This window comes from Canis lupus, chromosome 24 (genome assembly GCF_048164855.1).
Source record: "Canis lupus baileyi chromosome 24, mCanLup2.hap1, whole genome shotgun sequence".
In the NCBI taxonomy this organism is placed as follows: domain Eukaryota; kingdom Metazoa; phylum Chordata; class Mammalia; order Carnivora; family Canidae; genus Canis; species Canis lupus.
This window is the reverse complement of record NC_132861.1, coordinates 44,274,159-44,296,610: the sequence shown is the minus strand read 5'-3', so window position 1 is coordinate 44,296,610 and position 22,452 is coordinate 44,274,159. Positions and strand designations below refer to the sequence as shown.

The 22,452-nt window shown below is 42.0% G+C and overlaps 1 protein-coding gene and 1 long non-coding RNA gene across 26 annotated transcripts in view; one reads left to right on the top strand and one right to left on the bottom strand.

Moving 5' to 3' along the window:
* Window positions 1–22,452, bottom strand: part of SP140 (SP140 nuclear body protein) — a 68,212-nt gene that overhangs the window by 29,374 nt on the left and 16,386 nt on the right. For 11 of the 23 annotated variants that reach the window (XM_072796592.1, XM_072796596.1, XM_072796600.1 and 8 more), the window contains 9 exons: window positions 21,692–21,775; window positions 15,321–15,404; window positions 12,054–12,137; window positions 11,213–11,278; window positions 7,875–7,970; window positions 5,580–5,660; window positions 4,371–4,454; window positions 3,881–3,964; window positions 267–383 (listed from right to left, as the gene is read on the bottom strand). In XM_072796592.1, coding sequence (XP_072652693.1) covers window positions 267–383; window positions 3,881–3,964; window positions 4,371–4,454; window positions 5,580–5,660; window positions 7,875–7,970; window positions 11,213–11,278; window positions 12,054–12,137; window positions 15,321–15,404; window positions 21,692–21,775 — 780 coding nt within the window. The remainder of the gene's footprint in view (window positions 1–266; window positions 384–3,880; window positions 3,965–4,370; window positions 4,455–5,579; window positions 5,661–7,874; window positions 7,971–11,212; window positions 11,279–12,053; window positions 12,138–15,320; window positions 15,405–21,691; window positions 21,776–22,452) is intronic. The other 12 variants (XM_072796593.1, XM_072796606.1, XM_072796594.1 and 9 more) reach the window with 11 other exon arrangements.
* Window positions 1–22,452, top strand: part of LOC140616147 (uncharacterized) — a 50,609-nt gene that overhangs the window by 19,840 nt on the left and 8,317 nt on the right. For 2 of the 3 annotated variants that reach the window (XR_012016676.1, XR_012016678.1), the window contains exons 2-5: window positions 9,635–9,740; window positions 11,277–11,466; window positions 13,837–13,917; window positions 21,054–21,128. This is a non-coding gene — a long non-coding RNA (uncharacterized lncRNA). The remainder of the gene's footprint in view (window positions 1–9,634; window positions 9,741–11,276; window positions 11,467–13,836; window positions 13,918–21,053; window positions 21,129–22,452) is intronic. The other variant, XR_012016677.1, reaches the window with a different exon arrangement.

Below are 22,452 nucleotides of genomic sequence, written 5' to 3'. Positions count from 1 at the left end.
GTAAATACAAGTCTTTGTTATTAGTAGACTAATGTAGTAAACAAGATACTGCCATCTTTAAAAGCATGTTTCTACTACATCACTCATGTGTAATCAGCAGGGCCCATCCTGTTAAACATGACTTTAAGATGGTCTCTTGGCTCTCTACTTTTCCCAAATGGGTCAGGTCAAGCAAAGTAGAGAGCAGATACTGGAATGGACCAGACCACCTGCCATCACCCTGCTCATAGAGTCACCCTCATCCCATTTCCCTCCGGTAGCCTCACCCATCGTGTCACATGCTTGGCTACTTGCAGTACTTGCTTCTGGACCTTCTGGCACATACTTTGAGGAGCACATAACACAGGAACACTTCTCATTTCCATATGCTGGTAGCTCAGCTTCTGGGCCAAAAATGTAAAGTATGAAGACTTTCATTTAGCTAGGGATCCCCTTTTCTGTGCCTTTCTTGATCTCCTTTTCTCTGCTTCCTCCTCTGAAATCTTCCATTGACCCTCCTTATCTCTGGCCCCTCCTTTAAGTCTTTTTCTCTTTATCAGTCTTTCTTTCTTTCTTTCTTTCTTTCTTTCTTTCTTTCTTTCTTTCTTTCTTTCTTTCTTTCTTTCAGATTTTATTTGAGAGAGAGATAGAATGAGAGAGAGCACAGGCAGTGGGGAGGGACAGTAGGAAAAGTAGACTCCCTGCTGAGCAGGGAGCCCCAGGTGGGCTCCATCCCAGGACTCCAGGATTATGACCTGAGCTTAAGGCAGATGCTTAACTGACCGAGCCACCTAGGAGCCCCCAGCCTCTGTTTCTGTTTTTATTATTCTTTAAGTCATAATCATCTGTCCCTCATAGGGTAGCAGGCTGGAAGTAATATTCTGAGCAAAACTGAACTGCCTTTTGAGAGAAGACTACACCTGCTCCAATAATCACAACCGAGATCTGACAAAGCCATGCTTTTGCTCTTTTGTACCTCATCTTGCTTTTTCTACACCTACTTTTCTACCTGTAACCCTAAGAATAAAATAAAAAGATCTTATCCTTCTAGGAAACCCAACTGTTCTTTGAAAATTATAAAAAACAATTACCAGAACGGGTTTTAAAGTCATCCCAATTAGGCCATCACTACTTACATCACTAACCACATCTAAAGCCAGCCAATCAAAGACAGAGTTACGCTTCTGAAAATCAGCCAATGAGCAACAGCCACACTCCAGAAAGCCTGTGTCTCTGATTAAATGATAACCTAGTTATAGACACTCCCAGGTTCTGAAAGTGTACAGTTCCTGAACTACAGGCTTTCTAAAACTCTACGTAAAAACAATTTCCTTTTTAAAAGAAACTATGTCCTATAAGTACTGTACCTCCTCCCACCATGCACTTAGCTTAGCAAGCAATAAATCCCTCTTTTAGCTTCAGAAATGGCATGATGGTCTATCCCTCCAAAAATGGAGGTCCCACCAAGCCATCTTGAAGATTCTTTTTTTTTTTAAGATTTTATTTATTGACAGAGAGAGATCACAAGCAGGGGAAGCAGCAAACAGAGTAAGAGGGAGAAGCATGCTTCCCAGTGAGCAGGGAGCCCTGGGTGGACTCTGTCCCAGGATCCTGGCATCATGACCTGAGCTAAGGCAGACACTTAATGCCCTGAGCCACCCAAGTGCCCCAATCTTAAAGACCCTTGTCTAGGAATGTCCTGTGGAATCCTTGGGCCAACAGGTATAAATCCACAGCCTTTTGTGCCCAATTCAGATTGTCTTTCTGATTAATCCATCTCAACAACAAGTTGAGCTCTGGCTTGTATAATTGAGTTCCTATTTATGAGTTAATCTTATTTATAAAAGATGTATATGCAATTAGATACAAAGTAGTCAGACATCTTGGTTTGGAGGTACAGCATTTAGCAAATATTCTGTTAGTATTTTTTATTCTTCCACTGCTTCATTTACTCTTACATTTTTCAAAGTCTTGTCTTATGTGTGTTTGTTTGCTCCTTATTTTCTTGTGCTTCTTGAATGTTAGAAGAAAGTAATCCAAAGCATATAGATGGAGGCAGAGACCTGATAAGTCCTCTATACAAAACTAATTAATGGAAGTGGACCCGTTGGGCAGTAGCTAATTTGTGCAAAGATATTTGGTCACCCTTGGTCTTAAGTCCCTTCTCAAACCCTCTTGTCAATTTTTGAGAGAAAATCATTTGTTTATCACAAAATCTGAGGTCAACTATTATCATGTAATCAATCATATGTTCCCATTGTAGTCTCTACTCCATGGAGGAACCCAATACTCCATTCACTTGCAGGACACCATTCACACTAAGGACTGCATGTGGTGGCCTTGTTCCTATTTGTCATGCACATATCTTGGCCAAAGCTACAGTCTCCCACTGACAGGACTCAGCTTCCTCTTTGTACTCTCAGAATGATTCTTGCACTTATCTTAATAAGTGGCAAAATTTCACAAAAAATGAATTTTGGTTTCAAAGGAGAGCTCCGGACACATCAAAAGTAAACAGTGCATTTGATAGTATTTCTGTAAGAGAGAAAGATGACCAATAATTCCCATGTCCCAACCAATAACTGCTACTTTCAGACCATCATCTAACAGTTTCTTTCTTTTATTTTAAAAAAATCCTTATAAATTTAATAAGTAAGGATCTATTCTGCAAATGAAACTACCAGATTAAGGGGCATCTGGGCAGCTCAGTAGGTTAAGCATCTGCCTTTAGCTTAAGTCATGATCTTAGAGTCCTGGGATGGAGTCCCATGTCAGGCTCCCTACTCAGCGAGGAGTCCTCTTCTCCCTCTCCTTCTGCTCCTACCCCCTGCTCCTGCTCTCTCTCCAATAAATAAAATCGAAAGAAAGAAAGAAAGAAAGAAAGAAAGAAAGAAAGAAAGAAAGAAAGAAAAAAAGAAAGAAAGAGAAAGAAAGAAGAAAAGAAAAGAAAGAAAAGAAGAAAAGAAAAGAAAGAAAAGAAGAAAAGAAAAGAAAGAAAAGAAAAAAGAAAAGAAAAGAAAAGAAAAGAAAAGAAAAAAGAAAAGAAAAGAAAAGAGAAGCTACTAGGTTAAAAGTACTGAAGAAAGGATAACTTTAGATCCTAGAAAATTCTCCTGCACGTAATCAATTTATAATTGATCTGAACATTAGTATGTCTACGTTATGCATGATTCAAGATCTGCAGACAATCGACAAGGTAGGTATATCTCACTTCTCTGTGGAGTCTAACCCAATTACTATAATCTTTTCTAAAGCCAGATTCTTTTCTTTAATGCATTTATGCTCAGCTTTGTTTGATGTCCCATTTGATAAGAATAATTTATATTATTTACTTGAAAAGTCAATGGCTCATCTGGACAATTATTTTCTAGAAATTCTGCCTCACTGTCATAGGCAAAATTCTCAATGTCCCCTCAAGATTTCCTTCCTTGGCTCCAGCGGACTGAGAATATCATGAGATATTACCCCCATTTTTAGGTTATGCTATATGGCAGAGTTGATGTTAAGAAAAAGAAACTATCAACATGAAAGATAACTGATGCTCATGAAGATGTGTGAAAAAGGAAGCCTTGGCACGCTGTTAGTAGGATCGTAATGTGGTACAGCCACTATGAAGAACAGTATGAGGGTTCCTCAAAAAATTAAAAATTAGAACCACCATATCATCCAGCCATTCTTCTAGGTATATATGTCAGAAGGAAAAAAATAATGTCAAGGAGATATCTGTGCCCCATGTTTATTGCAGCATTGTTTACAATAGCCAAGACATGGAGACAACCTAGGACTGTCCATCAACAGATGAGTAGATAAGGAAAATGTGGTAGAGAGATAGATACACAATGGAATACTCTTTGCCCGTTTGAGAAAAGAGAAGGAAATCCAGCCATATCCCCTCCCTTACCTGATCCACTTTCTGGTGGTGAGCTCAAGTCTTCCTGGAGGTCTTCTTGATCACACATTTCTAAACAGGCACTGCTACTCTCTGCTGAAGAGAATAAAATCCCTTAGTGGATCCACCATATGACCAATGGAAATCATACCAGGAAAGTTCACCCTAAGAAAACCAGACAACCAAGGTGGCTCAAGTATCTTCCAGGTGGGAATGTCCCTGCCCTCAGACCCTCTTGCCTTGGAGTTCACCTGACCTGGGAGTTAGCATGGCTTGTATCACTATCATCAGAGGCTGAGAATGGCCCACCCATCTCTCACCCTTTCTATACATCTAATACTCTCTCTATTTTTGATCGTTTTCATTTGGCTTTTCACGTTTCTTATGTATGGGTAACTGAAAGGGAGCGGCAGAGGAGAGGAGAAGAAAGGGGTGATTTTCCTCCTTGTCGACAGAAAAACAAAGATTCAGTTAATTAAATGGGAATTTAAATCATAATTACCTTCTCCATCAGATAGCACTTGGCTGGGCATCTCCTCTGGTTCTTCTTCACTGATCATTTGGAGGGCCTCAGGATCATGGGACCCTGAAGGGAAGTAAAGAAATGAGCTGAGCCAGGATGTTCAGAACACAGGAGAGCCACCCTTTGGGAAAAGGGACATTTGTTCCAAGGAACCCACCCAAGATCCAATCAAGCCCTCTCTCACCTGTCTCTCCTATTCTCTGCTTCCCCATTTCCTTCCCATAGACCTGCCTCCAAACATTTCCTCTTCCGCACTAGGAGAATATTTGTGCATCTTTGATGTTGTGGGCTCCACTCCCCCGACTTCTCCTATCTCTTTACTTTTCTACCTTTTTCCCCCTCCATGGTGATCTTGATTTTTTTCTTTTCTGCTTATTTCTCCTAGCTCTGTTTTTCCAGGTCTCTCCACTCCCTATAACAGCATCCATTCCTTCTATCACTGTCTCTCCTGATGTCTTCTCCTTCCTACTGGCATTCTTTATTAGTGAAGTGGAAGTTTCTCTGCTTTAGGCCCTGTTCTATTCCCCCTGGGAGCCACAGATCTCTCTTTGGACTCTTCTGTGTGACCACATCGACCCCTGCCTCATACAGCCACTACCTGCAATGAGATGCTCAGGGCATGGGTCTCTGCTCTACCTCCTACTTGATCTCATGCAAAAACAAGAATCCTTTGCTTGTGCATCCATGTCTTTCTCTAAGGAGGAATAATATAAGTTTTCCTAGCTAAGTCCTAAAGCTTGATGAGGAAATCTCACTTGCCACAGTACTTTGAAAAGAAAAAAAGCACAATATAATCCAATAATCTGATGACAAAAATGTGACAAAAACTATAATTTCAGTTCAAAAGCCCTTGATCTTTCCTTCTGCCAAATAGATCTCAGAACCATGTGTCATTTGAAGCCTACCCAAGATTCTGACAATATAATAATAATATTAAGCACTAGATAAATACTTTAGCTATTATTCTTTATAGAAAATAAGAAGCAGGCAGGGATTAAAATCACAATACTGAGTCTTTCCTACAAATAGACATAAAAAGCGTGAAGGAAAAAAGACAGTTTTTGCCAGTATTTATCTACTACAACATGACGAGGGAATACATCTGTTCTAACAATAAGGGCCATGCTGTTGAGCTCTGAATTCAGCTCTGGATATCCTGCAGCCCAGAGCTGGCAATCCCTTCCTTACCTGGCCCACATGTTGGTGGGGAGCTCAAGGCTTCCTGAGGCTCTTCTTCATCACTGGCCTCCCAGTGGGCATCATCATGCTCTGCAGAAAGGAATGAAACCCACCAGCCATCTCAGTGCACAACCAGAGGCGACCATGGTAGGAAAACTCATAGTGAAACCATGGGACACTCAGGGACTGTCCCTGTCCCAAACCATCTGGTTCATCTCTGGGCTCACCGGCCTGCAGGCTGACTCACTCCTGATGCCATCACCAGAGCCTGAGGACCATCCACCATCTTCCTCCCATCATGTACACCTAATTCTCTCTCTACTTCTTCCCCTTTCCCATCACTTCTGCTCATTACTTCTGTCTCTGCCCTTGTCTCCTCCTGCCAGTGTCTCCAGGTGCTTCTCTTTGTTTGGATATGTACTGTTTCCTTTTCTTCTGTCTCTTTTTCTCTTGCACCTCTGACACTCTTTAAGTGTCTTTATTCCCCTTCCCTATCTTATTCAGTTTCTTCTTGTTCCCTTTCTTCTATGCTGGGAGAGGCATCCCTGAAATAGGATAGTCGAACCTGATCAGGGGATAGGATAAGGAGCCAATTAGTCAAGGCAATACCAGCAAACACAGAGAAAAGTTGCCCAAAGGTCATGTATAAAAGAAAGATTAGGGGCACCTGAGTGGCTCAGTGATTGAGTATCTGCTTTTGGCTCAGGTCATGGTCCCACGGTCCTGGGATCGAGTCCTGCATCAGGCTCCCCATTGGGAGCCTGCTTCTCCCTCTAACTATGTCTCTGCCCCTCTCTCTGTGTGTGTCTCTCATGAATAAATAAATAAAATCTTTTTTTAAAGAAGAAAAGAAAGAAAGATCAGAACATCTCAATCACTGAAAATATTTATACTTTCACTAGAGGTGAGGCAGAAGCAATAGGCTGGCCCCTCATGGTGAGTGGGAGACGAAGAAAGCCACAGAAAGGATAACTGATTTAATCCAAAGGCAACAAATCCAGATGTATGTGGGAAAATAATATGATCTGATTGATGTCTTGCAAATACCAATCGTGCTAAAGTGGAGAAAACGGGTAGAATGGGAGCAAGAGGAAATGGGACATTCATGTTCCCATTAATGAGGGAGCAAACTCTGGAGAAGGTGTTTCTAGTTTCATGGAAGAAGGTGTTAGTTTCAATTTTGGAAGCATCTGTTCCGGAGTCATCCAAATGGAGAGGATCCTGTGATAAATGCCTTCAGGTACGTAGACAGATGACCTTGGGATGCAGGTGTCCCTAGCAGGCATGCACTCGAGACTCATTCTGTTACCTGGGAGTAGCTGAGACTGCCAGGGAGAAGGTTATTACTCTCTGAATATGTTCCAGGCACCACTGGGGAGATTAAATCTGAAAACTCACTAATAAGATAGATACCCCTTTTGCTGAAAGATGCTCCTGTCTAGACTCATACTTCAGCTTTACAAAATCCCAACTTCTCCCTTCTCCATATGGCAGTTTCCACTCCTCATTGATTTTTAAATTATTTTGATACAACTCTTTCTCTACATAGTTTTATTTGTGCCTCTTTCCACATTATTATGATTTTGGCATTTATTTGCCAAATTACTATATAATCTCTCTCTTTTTTTTAATCTCCATATCTCATTTCGTCATGAGCTTACACCCTTTCCATGTTGTCTTTCACTTTCTCCTTTTCTATGTTTCTCTGAGTCTTTGCTTCTGGCTGGCTGTAAGATTTCCATTATTTTATCTATTTTCCTCATTCTCACAGATGCGTCTTCTAAAAAATGACAAAAGTTCTTCCCTTTTCACATGGACCACAGTAGCAGACAGCCTTCCCGTACCAGTGCTATGCTAACCATCTCCCAAGGGACCTTCTAAAAGTGCAAACCTATCAATCATTCCCAAAACTGATTTTCATATTCCTGACACTTCCAGAAGTAGTACCAGAAAGAAAATGGATCTCATTACCTCAATTGCCATAACCTGCTGGTGTTTGAATTTTTAATGAGCATTTAATAAAATCACCCAGGCCCTTCTGCTCTGGTGCCTCGGCCTACCTTTGCTATATCCTGCAAAGGATTCTTCAGGCAAGTATACTCTTTTTAGTCAGGAGCTCTGCTCACTGTTCCTAGTCTCACTCACAGTTTGAAAAGAGCAAAACAGAAAATGGCCAGTCTCACCTGTATGTATGTGAATATGAAGAATAGAATGGTAGGATGGGAGAAAGGTGAGATTTTCTTTTCATGCTGATCAGAAAACAAATATTTATTGAGGTAGTTGGGAAATGTAAATCAGAATTACCTTGTTCCTCTTCTGCTGGTAGGCTGGGCATCTCCTCTGGCATCTCCTCTGGTTCCTCTTCATTAGTCATTGAAGGAACTCCGGGGTCACAGGTCACTGCAGAAAAACAAGGACAGGATGGACCATGGAGGGTGATGGGAGCAGACCTCAGCATGTCCGTGCCCACCAGGATGGGAAAGGGCACCAGCCTGCTCCATGCTGCCCCTGGGAGCCACACTGTCTTGTTCTGCTTTCTGCCAACTTGTTGCACCTCCTCTGCTCACTTCTCACCTGCATTTCTGCCTCCACACATCTCTGTATTTCTGTATTTCTCTTCCACTGTTTGGGCTTCTCCCCCATCTCTTGTTTTGAGGCCTTGGTTTTTGTTTTTGTTTTTCAGTGATAATGTATCTCCTTTCTCCTATTATCCTTTTTAGCTTTCTCACTCTAGATGTCCTCAAGCTCAAGTGATTGAGTCCATTCCCATGTTCTCTCTCAGCATTTCCTTTCTCTCCCCATCAACATTAGTTTTTCCCTTATTTTTCAAACTCAAGAATATTTTATTTTTTAAATGAAACAGGCCCAACATCAAAAGCACTAGAAATGGTTCCCCTATACCAAGGTAGGAGACTGATGATTACATTCCATTATAGTGGAAGGGGCTGTTAAAACAACTCTTCTGTCCACAGGCCCTTGAGAATATTGTCAAACAGTTGAAACATCTGGAAACTGATGCCCAGTTTTTCTTTTTTTAAAAAAAAATTATTTAAATTCAGTCTAATTAACATATACTGTATTATTAGCTTCAGAAGTAGAATTTAGTGATTCATCAGTTGCATACAACCCCCGGGGCTCATTACTTCAAGTGCCCTCCTTAATGCCCATCACCCCATTAGACATTTCTCCAAAGAAGACATACAAATGGCCAACAGACCCATGAACAAATGCTCAACATTGCTTAGCATGAGAGAAATACAAATCAAAACCACAATGAGATACCACCTGATACCAGTCAGAATGGCTAAAATTACGACTTAGGTTATTTCCTTAATGAAGGTCTTATGTTGGATGCAGGTGCACTTCTTTGAGAATGTGTGGGACTCCTGGGACTTCCTCTTTGTGTTCTGCCCAGAGGACCCCTCCCTGACCGCCAGGTGGCTTCACACTTCGTCACCCTCAGTGACACACCTACTGCTGCCCACTCTGCCTTTTCTGCTTTGCCCTTGCAAAAATAACCTGCATGCCTTTCTGTACTTTGTTGCCCTGTCCACAAAACAAAGGCTGCAAGAGTTTGTATGCCTGTGTCTTAAGGTTTTGCACAGGTAAAAGGAAGTCTCCCACAACCCAATAATCTGACAGAGACTGTCAGAGACCTTGCACACTTTGTCTCCCACACTTTGTTCTCTTTCTCATTTTTGCCCTTCCTGCATGTATCTGCCTCTTCTGTATCTGCTTCTGTATCTCACTCTTGGGATCTCTTGGCACTCCTCTTTGTCTTGATTTATTTCCTTTTTTTTTTAAGATTTATTTATTCATTCATGAGAGACACAGACTTAGAGAGAGAGGCAGAGACACAGGCAGAGGGATAAGCAGGCTCCCCTCAGGGAGCCTGATGCGGGACTCAATCCCCCTGGATCCCTGGACCATGACCTGTGCCGAAGGCAGGGGTCCAACCACTGAGCCACCCAGCCGCCACTGTCTTGATTTATTTCTTTCCTCTTGTGCTTCTCTGATGCTATGTTTTATGTCTTCTCCCCATCTCTTACCCTATTGTTTTCTAGGGATCAGAAAAAACATCTCTGAGACGGTATCTAACATCCACTGATTAGTGAGCAAGTAGGCAAGAAAACTGTCCAAGCACAGGGCCCAGCATGTGCCAAAGCTCAGGTGAGAAAGAGTAACCAGATAATTAAAATTACTGGAAAAGTTTTAGAAAAAAATTTGAAGTAATTGCAGGACAAGCAGACATGAGGCTGAACCCATGGGAGGGAAAATGAATTTAATTCTGACAACAAGCAGTTATTGACTTAACATGAGAAAGTAGGATAAACCAACCTGTATTTTCAGAGTCCTCTAGTTGACCTGAAGAGATTGAGTGTGATGGGAACAATGACGACTGGGGGGAAGATATGAGACTGGAGGTTGTTGCTGGTTCCAGTAAGTAGAAACAACTGACCAGAGTGTTTATGTTGGGTGTGGAGAGGAATGGATGGGCAAGAGACAAGTCTGAGGTAAATCTGACTAACCTGATGACTGATGGGCTATGTGAGTTGAGGGAGGATGTATTCAGACCCTCAGATGAATGAAGTTAGAAGACAAGCGTGGGCCTGACAAAGGTGTTGGGGATCATAAATTATAGATGGGAGCAGACAAGGATGCCTGGGGGAGGCCCACTGCCTCTGAGAATATTATAGGTGTTATGTTGATAACTGGAGACATCATAACCTGAAAACTCATGGCTAGCATGTTCCACCCCTACTGGCAGACTTGTTTCTGACGAATGACTCTTGTCTCAATTCCTACAATGTCCCCAAACTATCTTCTCTATCCCTGGTACCCAGTGTTCATCCTGCTGAATTTTCACTCATTTCCTTGTGCCTTTTCTCAATGTATAATTTCTATGCCCCCTCCCATCCTTTCTGTTTCTTAGTGTTCCCTCCCCACCTCTCTCTGCATTTCTTACTTAACATCATGTTCTCTACCTATCTAAGGTTATGGGGTTTACCTCCTTTCTTCCATGGTGCTCATGTTCCTGCTTCTATCTGTTCTCTCTAGTTCCTAACTTTCTGTTTCTCATTTGTCAACCTGAGATTAAAACTAAAAATTTAAATTTCAGACTTTCTGCGTATTTCATCCATATCCCTATTCCTCCGCCCATATTATCAATGCTCTGGACTGTGGCCATTGGCAAATGAGCAAGGATCCTTCCCTTTGCCAGTCGAATTCAAACTCTTTCACATGAGTTCTCTGTATTGCAATTATACTCATTATGCCCATGTTCCTGGCACAACCTCAGGGAAAATAGGTTGAAAATTATCTCCCCTCCCTGATAACACAGTCCAGCTTGGTTATATTTAGATTCCATGTCTATTTAAGTAGAATTGTTAAATCACTTTGATCTCTCTTCATTTCAAGACTCTATCTATATTTTTCATTCACCCAGTCTGAGATCTTCTTTCCTGGCTTGTATCTCTCAAGGGAAGCAATCAGAAGCTGGGCATAGTTTGTCTATGTGAATATGTGAGGATGGATGGATGGATGGAAAAGGAATAGGGAAGAGATAAAAGAATAGGTGTCCCTTTATACTGACAGAAAAATAAAGCTTATATTAGATAACAGGTCATTTAAATCCTAATTACCTTCTCTATCATAAAGTAGTAATCTGGGCATTTCTTCTGATTCTCCTCCTTCATCCATTTGTAGAGCTACAGGTTCACAGGACATTGAAGAGAGAAACAGGAACATGATAGTTACTTGGCCTGGACTCTGCCTAGGAGTGACCAATGCTCAGAGAGCACTGGAGCCCTGAAGTTCAGAGTGCAGGAGAACTATTCCTTGGGAAGAAAAGTATGTTTGCACCCACGGAACTTGCTCTGCATTTTTTGGCACCTTGGTAGGTCCCCGTCTCTTTCTCTCCCCTTCCCTCTTCTCCCTCTAACCCCGTCTCCACACATTGCTGCACCTGCACCACAAAGCCGTGATCTCCTTGATTATGACTCGCTCTCCCCCTTCTGCCATCTGTTTGCATTTCTATCTTTTTGCTCTTCCATGAAGTTCATCATCTCTTTGCTCCATTATCTCCCTATTTATTCTCTTATCTCACTTCCTCTGTCTCTGCCATACACTGTATTTCATTGATCCTATGCAAATCCTGGGAAGTAAGTTTATCTCTCCCCTCACAAACCCCAACCTGGTAGTATTTAGAGTCCATATATATTTGGATAAAATTGGGCCCACTTAGCCAACTCCATTGGTGCCCCCAGTCGACATTTTCATGATTCTGCAGCCTTCAATTCTTTACCCGAGAGCCCTTTCACTGATGTGCCCCCTTTCCCCTCTGCCTCCCACACACCTGAAGAAAGCAACCAGAGGCTGAGTCAAAGCGTGCATTTGTGTTTGGGGGAAGGAAAGGAAGTGTCCCTTGCATACAGACAGGCAAATAATTTTAATTAAGTAATTGATCATTTAAATCATAATTACCTCCCCCATTGCCTGGCAGCAGTTCATGGATCTCTTCAATATCACCTCCACTCGTCCTTTGGGGAGATTCATGCTCACAGGAAACTGAAGGAAAAAGCAGAAATGGCCAACCAGATGTGGTGATGAGGGACCAGACCTCAGGGCACTTGTGCTGAGCTCTGGTGTTCAGCGCTCAGGTGGGCTTCTCCTTGGGAAAAAGGACTTTGCCTAAGACCTACCAGAGCCTCGCTCTGCCTTTTCTTCTTCTGTTATCCTACACACATATCCCTTCTCCTTCTCACTAGGCTGTCACCACACACTGTTGCTTCTATACTGTGAGGGATTGGACACCTCCATGAATCCTTGGGGTTCCCTCTAGGGCTTTCTCTTCTTTATGGCTCTTCATTGCTTTTTGTCAATTTGCCTACTTGTGGCTCCCTATTCCTTATCCATCCATCCATCCATCCATCCATCCATCCATCCTCGCATATTCACATAGACAAACTATGCCCTTTGTAGATCTCTTGCATCCCACGTGGCAAGCCCCAGTCCTATCAGCTCTTTCTGCCTTTCCCTGTTCTCATGACTGACATACATTTGTTCAATGAAGGCCTTCTTGCACTGGGCCCTGATCTACTCACCCGGGTACCTGAATGTGCCTCCTGGGTTCCCCGGTGTGAACTCTGGCTCAGTGACCTTTGCCACCCTGACTGTCTGCCAGCCCCACATGACCATCACCACAGTGCGTAACTACTCCTCCACTTGCGTAACTACTTTGACCTGGTAAAAGACCTTTATCCACTGCAGTGCTTCTATTTCTTTATAAAAAAGGAAGAAGCAACAACTCATCTCTCTAAATGTGTAAGTCTATGGAGATGAAATGACATCTTGTTGCCAAACTTCTTTGAAAAATCATAGTAACATAACAAAAACTATTTGACAAAAATTATCATTTAGAGTTGAGAGCAGTTGATCTGAAGGACCATGTTTCTCTTGGGTTTTTTCCAAAATTAGGTACAAAATAATAACATTATAAATAAACAGGATAATACTTAGTTTTTATGCTCTGGAGAAGCTAGGGGTTCTGTGACTATAAGTCCAAGTACTTACTATGAATAGGAATGAAAGAGGGTCCCTCCTCCCTCCCCGAATGTGCACTTGGGAACATTTATGTGACTCATGGGATTCTGGGGCACACTGGATCTTTTGACTGTGGAGTGTGCTCTGAGTAAAAAAAAGCATCATGAAGCACCAGCTCCAAATTCAGCTGCCAGACACCCTGCAGCCCAGCACTGGCCACCTCCCCCCTTCTTTGCTGGACCCACATCTTGGTGAGGGAGCACTAGGCTTCCTGGGGCTCTTCTTTATCACCCGTCTCCCAACAGGCCTTGCTATCAGGAGCAGAAAGGAATGAAATCTCACAGACATCTCCATTTGTCACCAAGGAGAAATCCCAGCAAGAAAATAATAAAAACCAAGAAAGCCCAAGAAACTGGAATGCCCCCCTCCACAAAACAACCTGACCCGAGGTTACATTCTCTTCAGTAGCTTTTACAAGAGGCTGAGAATAATTCACCCAATGTGGGAAAAATCTTCCTTTTCTTACTTACACATCATCCTGTTTCTATTCTACCCTTTTCCCTTTGACTCTGTAAATCTGATCACTCCCTGCCTTGGTTTCTGCTGCTGTCTCCTAGAGCTTCCCTTTCTCTTGGTGCCTTTTTCTCTGTTGTTCTCTGTTCTTGTGCCTTCTCCCCGAGTTTTCTCTGATCCTACTCTTCCTCTCCTACCCTTTGTCTCTCAGTTGTTCCTGTCTGGCTTTCTCCAAAGAAATGCCTCCCCGAGATGGTACGTGTTAAATGGGATGTAACCAGAATGCAGGAAGGTAAGTGGAGGGCAGCGGGAAACAAAGACAGTTCTAAATAAGGCACGTGAGAAGACTCAGATAGCAAGGGGATATTTAACAATTAAAATTACTGGAGAAGAAAGTTTCAGAAGAAATTCTCTTGAAGTAGTAGTGTAATAGGCAGGTGATGAAGCTGGGGAAGTAGGCAGGGGGCTTGTTGTGGGAGCGACCCTGGACCCCACTGAAATAAACTTTAATTTAATCCTTGGTGTATTAAAAAGTAGGAAATACTTCTTATTCTTCCTAAGTAGGAAAATAATACAATCTAATTTTTATTTCCAAAGGTCTCATTTAGTTGAAGTGCAAATAATGCACTTAACAGGAGTAAGTTTGGAGGGAGGAGGGAGGCAAGGGCGACAAGGCTGCCTCTGAGAACCATGATAGTGACAGAGACATGAATTAGAGACTCGGCACCGGTGACATGACAGATGGACAGGTGGGAGATATTCTGAAGGACAAATGACCGTGTTGGAGAAGTGGCAGGCATGTAATTGGGGGCAAGGGGACTCATGGGCAACTTCTAGGTTTCCAGCTTGAAAAAGACATGGATGAATAGTATCCATCATGGAAGGAAAGAACACTGAAGAGTTAGATCTAGCTTGAACAATGAAGAATGAACAATGCCCTCAGTTCTGGGCTGAGTTTAAGGCTCTTGAAAAAATTCCAGTGTAGGTACCCACCAGACCCCTGGTTTTCAGGTCCACAGATCACCGAGCCCTGAAGATTTATTTTCCACTCCATATCGCTCTTTCTGTATATTTTTCTCTCAATTTTTACCTCTGATCCTTGAGCCTTTTTTCAGTTTATCTCCTCTCTGCTATGTCTCCCACTTCCTCCCTGTCCATCGCTGCTTCTCCCACTTTACCTTGACCTTCCATCCGTCTGTGTGCTGGCATCCTTCTGGTTCCCCCTCTCACCATTTCCAACACACCATGCCAGGGCTTTGACTATAGTACCAGCGACCTCCCACGGGCCAGCTCCAGGGGCACCATCTCCCACACAGACCACAAATGGCATGCTGCCTCCAAATTCCTCTCAATCAGTCTCTGAAGTTAACTGAATATTATCCCCCTTCCCCACCCTAGAGGATGGGAGTCCATGTTCCTTTTGAAAAAGTGGATCCATCCATGTAATCTGTCCTTTATTACCCCTAACTACTTCTTTCCTCTTTCTCTTTCTATACTCTCCATCACTGAATTCTCTCTCTATGGAGGAGCTCAGATTCCTTTCCTCATCATCTCTGTCCCATCCATGGGCAAGTAAGGGCAGGTAGAAGCGGGGACTAGCAGAGACCTGGGATAGGAGACAAAATGTAGGCTTTGCTTCTGAAAAGACACAAAGACAAAGATCTAATACAGAATTCAAAGTTGAATGATAGTTACCTTGTCCTTCATGGGGCTGTAAGCTGGGTGTGTCTTCTAGCCCTCTGATGTTATTCACTTGGAGAAGTGAGCGTTCACAGGACTCTGGAAAGGGGACAAGAAAATGGCAAGACTCAGACAGTGACCAGAGAAGAGACCTCTGTGTGCTCAAGCTGATGTTCAAACTCCAAGAACCCCACCTGGGGCTCACCAAAGCCTTCCTCGCCTATTTTTCATTGAGATGCACCTAACTGAAGTGTAAAACTTCTGTTTACCAACACTGCAGTGGTGCTTACTGGCCATTTTCAATATTTGGGATGTTTCCACCATGCCAGAGAGTCTCCATGTGCTGACTTCATGCCAGTTTCTGCCCACTGTAAGCAACCATGGTTCTGATTTTTTATCACCATTAATTAAGTCCTTCCTTTCTGGAACTGTACTTGTATCTCCCGATGCCCACGTAGAGTCCCACAGCATGTGGCTTTCGGACTGGCTTGTTTGGCTCAGTGCACATTAGACTCTTGAACAACACAAGGTTGAACTGCATGGGTCCACTTACATGTGGATTTTTGTTATAGTACAATACTGTACATGTATTTTCTTTCTTACGAATTTTTAACAACATTTTTCTCTAGCTTTCTTTTTTAAAAGATTGTATTTATTTGACAGAGGGAGAATGAGCACAAGCAGGGGGAGTGGGAGAGGGAGAGGGAAAAGCAGGCTCCCCACTGAGTGGGGCTCCATCCCAGGGCCCCAGGACAATGACGTGAGCAGGAAGGCAGATGCTTAACTGATTAAGCCACTCAGGTGCCCCTTAGCTTACTTTATTGTAAGAATACAGTATAGAATACATATAAAAATGTGTGTTAATTGACTATTTATGTTATCAGTAAGGCAGCCAGGCAACAGCAGGCTATTAGTAGTTAAGTTTTTGAAGAGTCAAAAGTTACATGCTGATTTTCAACACCCGGGCGGTGTTAAGAGTCAACTATAATGTTTTTCAGATCCTCCACGTTGTTACATATACTAGTAATTCATTCCTTTTTATTGCTGAGTAGTACTCCACTCTGTAAATATATCATCGTTTGTTTATTTAATTGCCTGTTGATGGATAGTTCCATATTCAAGCTATCGGGAATAAAGCTACTGTACACATCCTTGTACAAATCTCTATGTGAATGCATGTTTTCATTTCTCATGAGTAGATACCTAGGAGTAGAATGGCTGAGTCACAACTTAGATTTAGCTTATGAAAGGCTGACAAATAGTTTTCCAAAGTGATCATATCATTTTACATTCCTACCGGCAATATGTATACGGAGTTCTAATTGCTCCATATTCTCACCGACATTTGGTATTGTCAGTCTTTTTCATTTTACCAATTCTACTGAGTAAATGGTAGCTTGTTGTGGGTTTAAATTTGCATTTCCCTAATGGTTAATGTCATTGTACACTTTGTCTATGTGCTTCCTGGAGATTTTCTATTTTTTTGCAGTAAAGTTAGGTTCAAGTCTTTTGTCCACTTTTGAATTGGTAGTCTGTTTTTTTATTATTTGTTCATGGAAGTTCTTTACATATTTTGGGTACAATCTTTTGTGAGGGATGTGTATTGCGAATACTTTCTTCCACTTTCTGACTTGCCTTTTCCTTTTCTTAACAGTGTGATTAGAAAAGCACACGTTTTTAATTTTGCTGAAGTCCAGTTTAACCATGTTTTTCTTTTACATCCAGGTTTTTTGTGTTCTGTATAATTAATTTTTGCCTACCCTAAGCTTGCAAAGATACTTTCCTGTCTTTTCTTCTAGAAGCTTTATAGTTTTAGCCTTAACTTGTAGGTTTGTGACCCAAGTTGAACTATTTTCTGTGAATGGCATGAAGTAGGAGTGGAGCTTTCTTTTTTCGATGGCAAATACCTAGATCTTCCCTTCCAGTTCTCTCTGCCTATGCTTTCCTAGTGTCCTACCCTCCTTGTCCCTCTGTGGTCTTTTCTTTCTTCCCTTTGCCTCAGAAACCAGACACCCTTTCTTGGTGAAAAAAATGTCTCCTTGCCTCAGGCTCTGGTCTACACCTCTGCCCCATTCGTGGTTCCTTGACGCCTCATTTCTTTTTTTTTTTTCTGTGTTTTATTTTATTTTTTTTAATTTATTTTTTTATTGGTGTTCAATTTACTAGCATACAGAATAACCCCCAGTGCCCTCACCCATTCACTCCCACCCCCCGCCCTCCTCCCCTTCTACCACCCCTAGTTCGTTTCCCAGAGTTAGCGGTCTTTACGTTCTGTCTCCCTTTCTGATATTTCCCACACATTTCTTCTCCCTTCCCTTATATTCTTTTTTTTTTTTAATTTTTATTTATTTATGATAGTCACACAGAGAGAGAGAGAGGCAGAGACATAGGCAGAGGGAGAAGCAGGCTCCATGCACCGGGAGCCCGACGTGGGACTCGATCCCGGGTCTCCAGGATCGCGCCCTGGGCCAAAGGCAGGCGCCAAACCGCTGCGCCACCCAGGGATCCCACTTCCCTTATATTTTCTTTCACTATTATTTATATTCCCCAAATGAATGAGAACATATAATGTTTGTCCTTCTCCGACTGACTTACTTCACTCAGCATAATACCCTCCAGTTGCATCCACGTAGAAGCAAATGGTGGGTATTTGTCATTTCTAATAGCTGAGTAATATTCCATTGTATACATAAACCACATCTTCTTTATCCATTCATCTTTCGTTGGACACCGAGGCTCCTTCCACAGTTTGGCTATCGTGGCCATTGCTGCTATAAACATCGGGGTGCAGGTGTCCCGGCGTTTCATTGCATTTGTATCTTTGGGGTAAATCCCCAACAGTGCAATTGCTGGGTCATAGGGCAGGTATATTTTTAACTCTTTGAGGAACCTCCACACAGTTTTCCAGAGTGGCTGCACCAGTTCACATTCCCACCAACAGTGTATGAGGGTTCCCTTTTCTCCGCATCCTCTCCAACATTTGTTGTTTCCTGCCTTGTTCATTTTCCCCATTCTCACTGGTGTGAGGTGGTATCTCATTGTGGTTTTGATTTGTATTTCCCTGATGGCAAGTGATGCAGAGCATTTTCTCATATGCATGTTGGCCATGTCTATGTCTTCCTCTGTGAGATTTCTGTTCATGTCTTTTGCCCATTTCATGATTGGATTGTTTGTTTCTTTGGTGTTGACAAAATCAATGCCCAGAAGTCAGTGGCATTTCTATACACTAACAATGAGACTGAAGAAAGAGAAATTAAGGAGTCAATCCCATTTACAATTGCACCCAAAAGCATAAGATACCTAGGAATAAACCTAACCAAAGATGTAAAGGATCTATACCCTCAAAACTATAGAACACTTCTGAAAGAAATTGAGGAAGACACAAAGAGATGGAAAAATATTCCATGCTCATGGATTGGCAGAATTAATATTGTGAAAATGTCAATGTTACCCAGGGCAATATACACGTTTAATGCAATCCCTATCAAAATACCATGGACTTTCTTCAGAGAGTTAGAACAAATTATTTTAAGATTTGTGTGGAATCAGAAAAGACCCCGAATAGCCAGGGGAATTTTAAAAAAGAAAACCATATCTGGGGGCATCACAATGCCAGATTTCAGGTTGTACTACAAAGCTGTGGTCATCAGACAGTGTGGTACTGGCACAAAAACAGACACATAGATCAGTGGAACAGAGTAGAGAATCCAGAAGTGGACCCTGAACTTTATGGGCAACTAATATTCGATAAAGGAAGAAAGACTATCCATTGGAAGAAAGACAGTCTCTTCAATAAATGGTGCTGGGAAAATTGGACATCCACATGCAGAAGAATGAAACTAGACCACTCTCTTGCACCATACACAAAGATAAACTCAAAATGGATGAAAGATCTAAATGTGAGACAAGATTCCATCAAAATCCTAGAGAAGAACACAGGCAACACCCTTTTTGAACTCGGCCATAGTAACTTCTTGCAAGATACATCCACGAAGGCAAAAGAAACAAAAGCAAAAATGAACTATTGGGACTTCATCAAGATAAGAAGCTTTTGCACAGCAAAGGATACAGTCAACAAAACTCAAAGACAACCTACAGAATGGGAGAATTTATTTGCAAATGACATATCAGATAAAGGGCTAGTTTCCAAGATCTATAGAGGCCTCATTTCTGAACTATGAACTCATAGAACTGCCTGTAACCCTTCCCTATATGTGCTAACTTGCTCAGAATCAGTCATCCGGGCAACTGTTTGACTACCAGTCAACCTTACTTCTTGTTCAGATTTTTGGGCACATTTGTTTTCCATATCCTCCATTCTCGTGTAGCATCAGGGTCATGAGATGGATCTCCTTCCGTTGTATTCATCTGTTGTCCATCCCTGAGTTGCTCTGGGATTCCATCTGCAGCCAGGGTGTCACCAGGTGACATCAGGAATATTGAGGCATTTGTCTTCTTCTCCTTCATGTTGAGGCTCTTTTATTTGTTATGAGCAGCTACCACTGATCCTCTACCACTCCATTCTCATTCTTACTACCCTCAGTAGGAGATGATTCTCCTTAGATATGCTTTGTACTATTTATTTATTTATTTATTTATTTATTTATTTATTTATTTTTGCTTTGTACTTTTTAATGTACATTTTAGGCTTTTAGCAATTTGACTTCATTCAAAAGAATAAGTGTGATTGTTAAAATGGATCCAAATTCTATATAAATGTATTAATACATCAAAAAAATTATATACCTGAGATACAAATTCCAGTGAGAGGATACATATTAATGGCATTCTACAAGGCTGGTTATATTCTATGGTTTTTCATACATTGGTCATTTGCAAGGGAAAAAAAACTGACATTTAACAAATAAGTAAATTTATTGTAGACATTTGGCTTGAGGATGGAGAACTTTTCTTTGGCTTAAACACTGTTTCACTCTCTGCTACTCTAGTCTGCTAAATAATTTTCTCTTCAGCAGGTGACTGAGGAGAAAAGTCTTGAAATTTGGAGTGTTATTAAATGTCTAGTTGTTGGAGTCAGAAACACATTATTATAAGAGTAGTAAACATATAGCAACTACTTTGTGCCACAAATTATTGTAAGTGCTTCACATATATTAAATCATGAAATTCTCCCAACAACCTTATTTGAGATATAGACAGAGATATAGAGATTTATAGTTTCAATGTTTACATTGGAACACAGAAATTAAGTAACTTGCCCAAGTAGGCAACAGGTAGAGCCAGATGTGAAGCCCGGCAGTGAGGCTTCAGCATGTTTGCCCTTAACTGGTGTGTAGGAGAAGGTTCAAGTCCTAGACCAGGCATGACACTTTCCACAAATCACTCATATCCTCATGCCTTAGTTTCTTTTCCTGGGAAGTGGGAATAACAAAACCCTTATAATAGGGTTGTAATGAAGAGTGCTTGTAAAGGTATACCGGGGCTAAAGTGACTTAGCAAAAAATCATGATTTTTGGTATTAATGCTATATGTATTATAATTTAATGATCAGCTATTAGTAATAATATGAATGAAAGGATGATTGAAAAGCTGAAAACGGTGGCTCTTGTTTAGAAAAGTACATAGTTCATATGTGAGCAATAAACAAATTGCTTCATAGGGAGGGCTCACCTTACACCTAGCGGACTGAGAAAGGTCAGGGTCACTACTGTTGTCACTGTTAAGTGATTACTGCCCTTCATTTTCTTCTCCCCCTTACACTCTTCTCTCTCTCTCTCTCTTAACTAGCATGGAGACCAACACACAGCTTGAACTCAGGATTCTACGATCAAGAGTCAGACGCTCAACCAGCTGAGCCAACAGGTGCCCTTCTCTTTCTTTTCCACCTAGGGCTACCCCTTCCATATTCTCTTCTGCACACAATTACTTCTCTCTCTCTCTCTCTATCTCTCTCTCTCTCCTCCTCCTCCTCTTCCTTCCTTCCTTTTATCATGGGAAGCATTTACAGAAGTTCCTTCTTGGCTTTCTCTTTGGAACTGCTACCTGGTGCCAAACCTTACCCCTTCCCAGATCCACTGAATTCTTCTTTTTTTTTTTCCACTGAATTCTTAACTCACAATTACCACCGTCAGCTCTTTTCCTTAATTATCCCTCATGGTCACAGTAAGATCTGCTCTTGTGTTCCTGTTCTATCTTCTGAATGGCTGTATCTGCCTGGCAACATTTTTGGATTCCACACCTGGTTAGTTAGTTAGGATCCCATACTCCCGTACAACCCACCACCAGCCTGGCCACCATCTATCCTCCCCCCACATACACAGGGTCTCCTTCTGCACCCCTCCCCAAGGAGCACTCTCCACCAAGGAGCTCAGCCTCCCTGATCTCTCAGCAGATGAGAGAACAGGTCCCTGTGGAGTCACAAGTACCTAGCTTGTGATGCATTTGGAAGTGGAGCACCTCTTTTGTCTCTTCCTCATCCATGGCTTCATAATGGAAGTTGTCACGAATCACTGGGAAGAGGAAGGAAAGGCAGTTAGAGACCTCCGGCGATGACCAGCAGCTTCCTGTCACAACTACACACCCCAGGAACACCCTTCACTCCTGCAGTTCAGCAGGAGCCTTCCAGTCCTCAGGGAACCCTGGACTTCAGCAGGTCTCACGGGACCAGAAACGGATGCTGCTTCACATCAAGATGCATCTCACAAGGTTTAAGAAAGGACGGACGGTGGAAAAGTTGTAAATAGTTCAATGAACTATTTAGGACAATGAAAACTAATTTAAAATAAACAACACAGATGGAATGTGTCTTGCAACTAGCAATAGAGAAGCAGCAGAGGAATCTCATCAGTAGAAAAGTAGTGGGTACAGAGAAATAGACCTATATGTATATTAAAAAAAGAGAGAGGATCCCTGGGTGGCGCAGCGGTTTGGCGCCTGCCTTTGGCCCAGGGCGCGATCCTGGAGACCCGGAATCGAATCCCACGTCGGGCTCCCGGTGCATGGAGCCTGCTTCTCCCTCTGCCTATGTCTCTGCCTCTCTCTCTCTCTCTCTCTCTCTCTGTGTGACTATCATAAATAAATAAAAAAAATTTAAAAAAAGAGAGAGCCCCAACATCTTTTAAGGATGGAGGTTTTAAGGGAAAGAAACAAAGAAGCATAGAAACGAGAGAAGAGAAAGAAAGAAAGA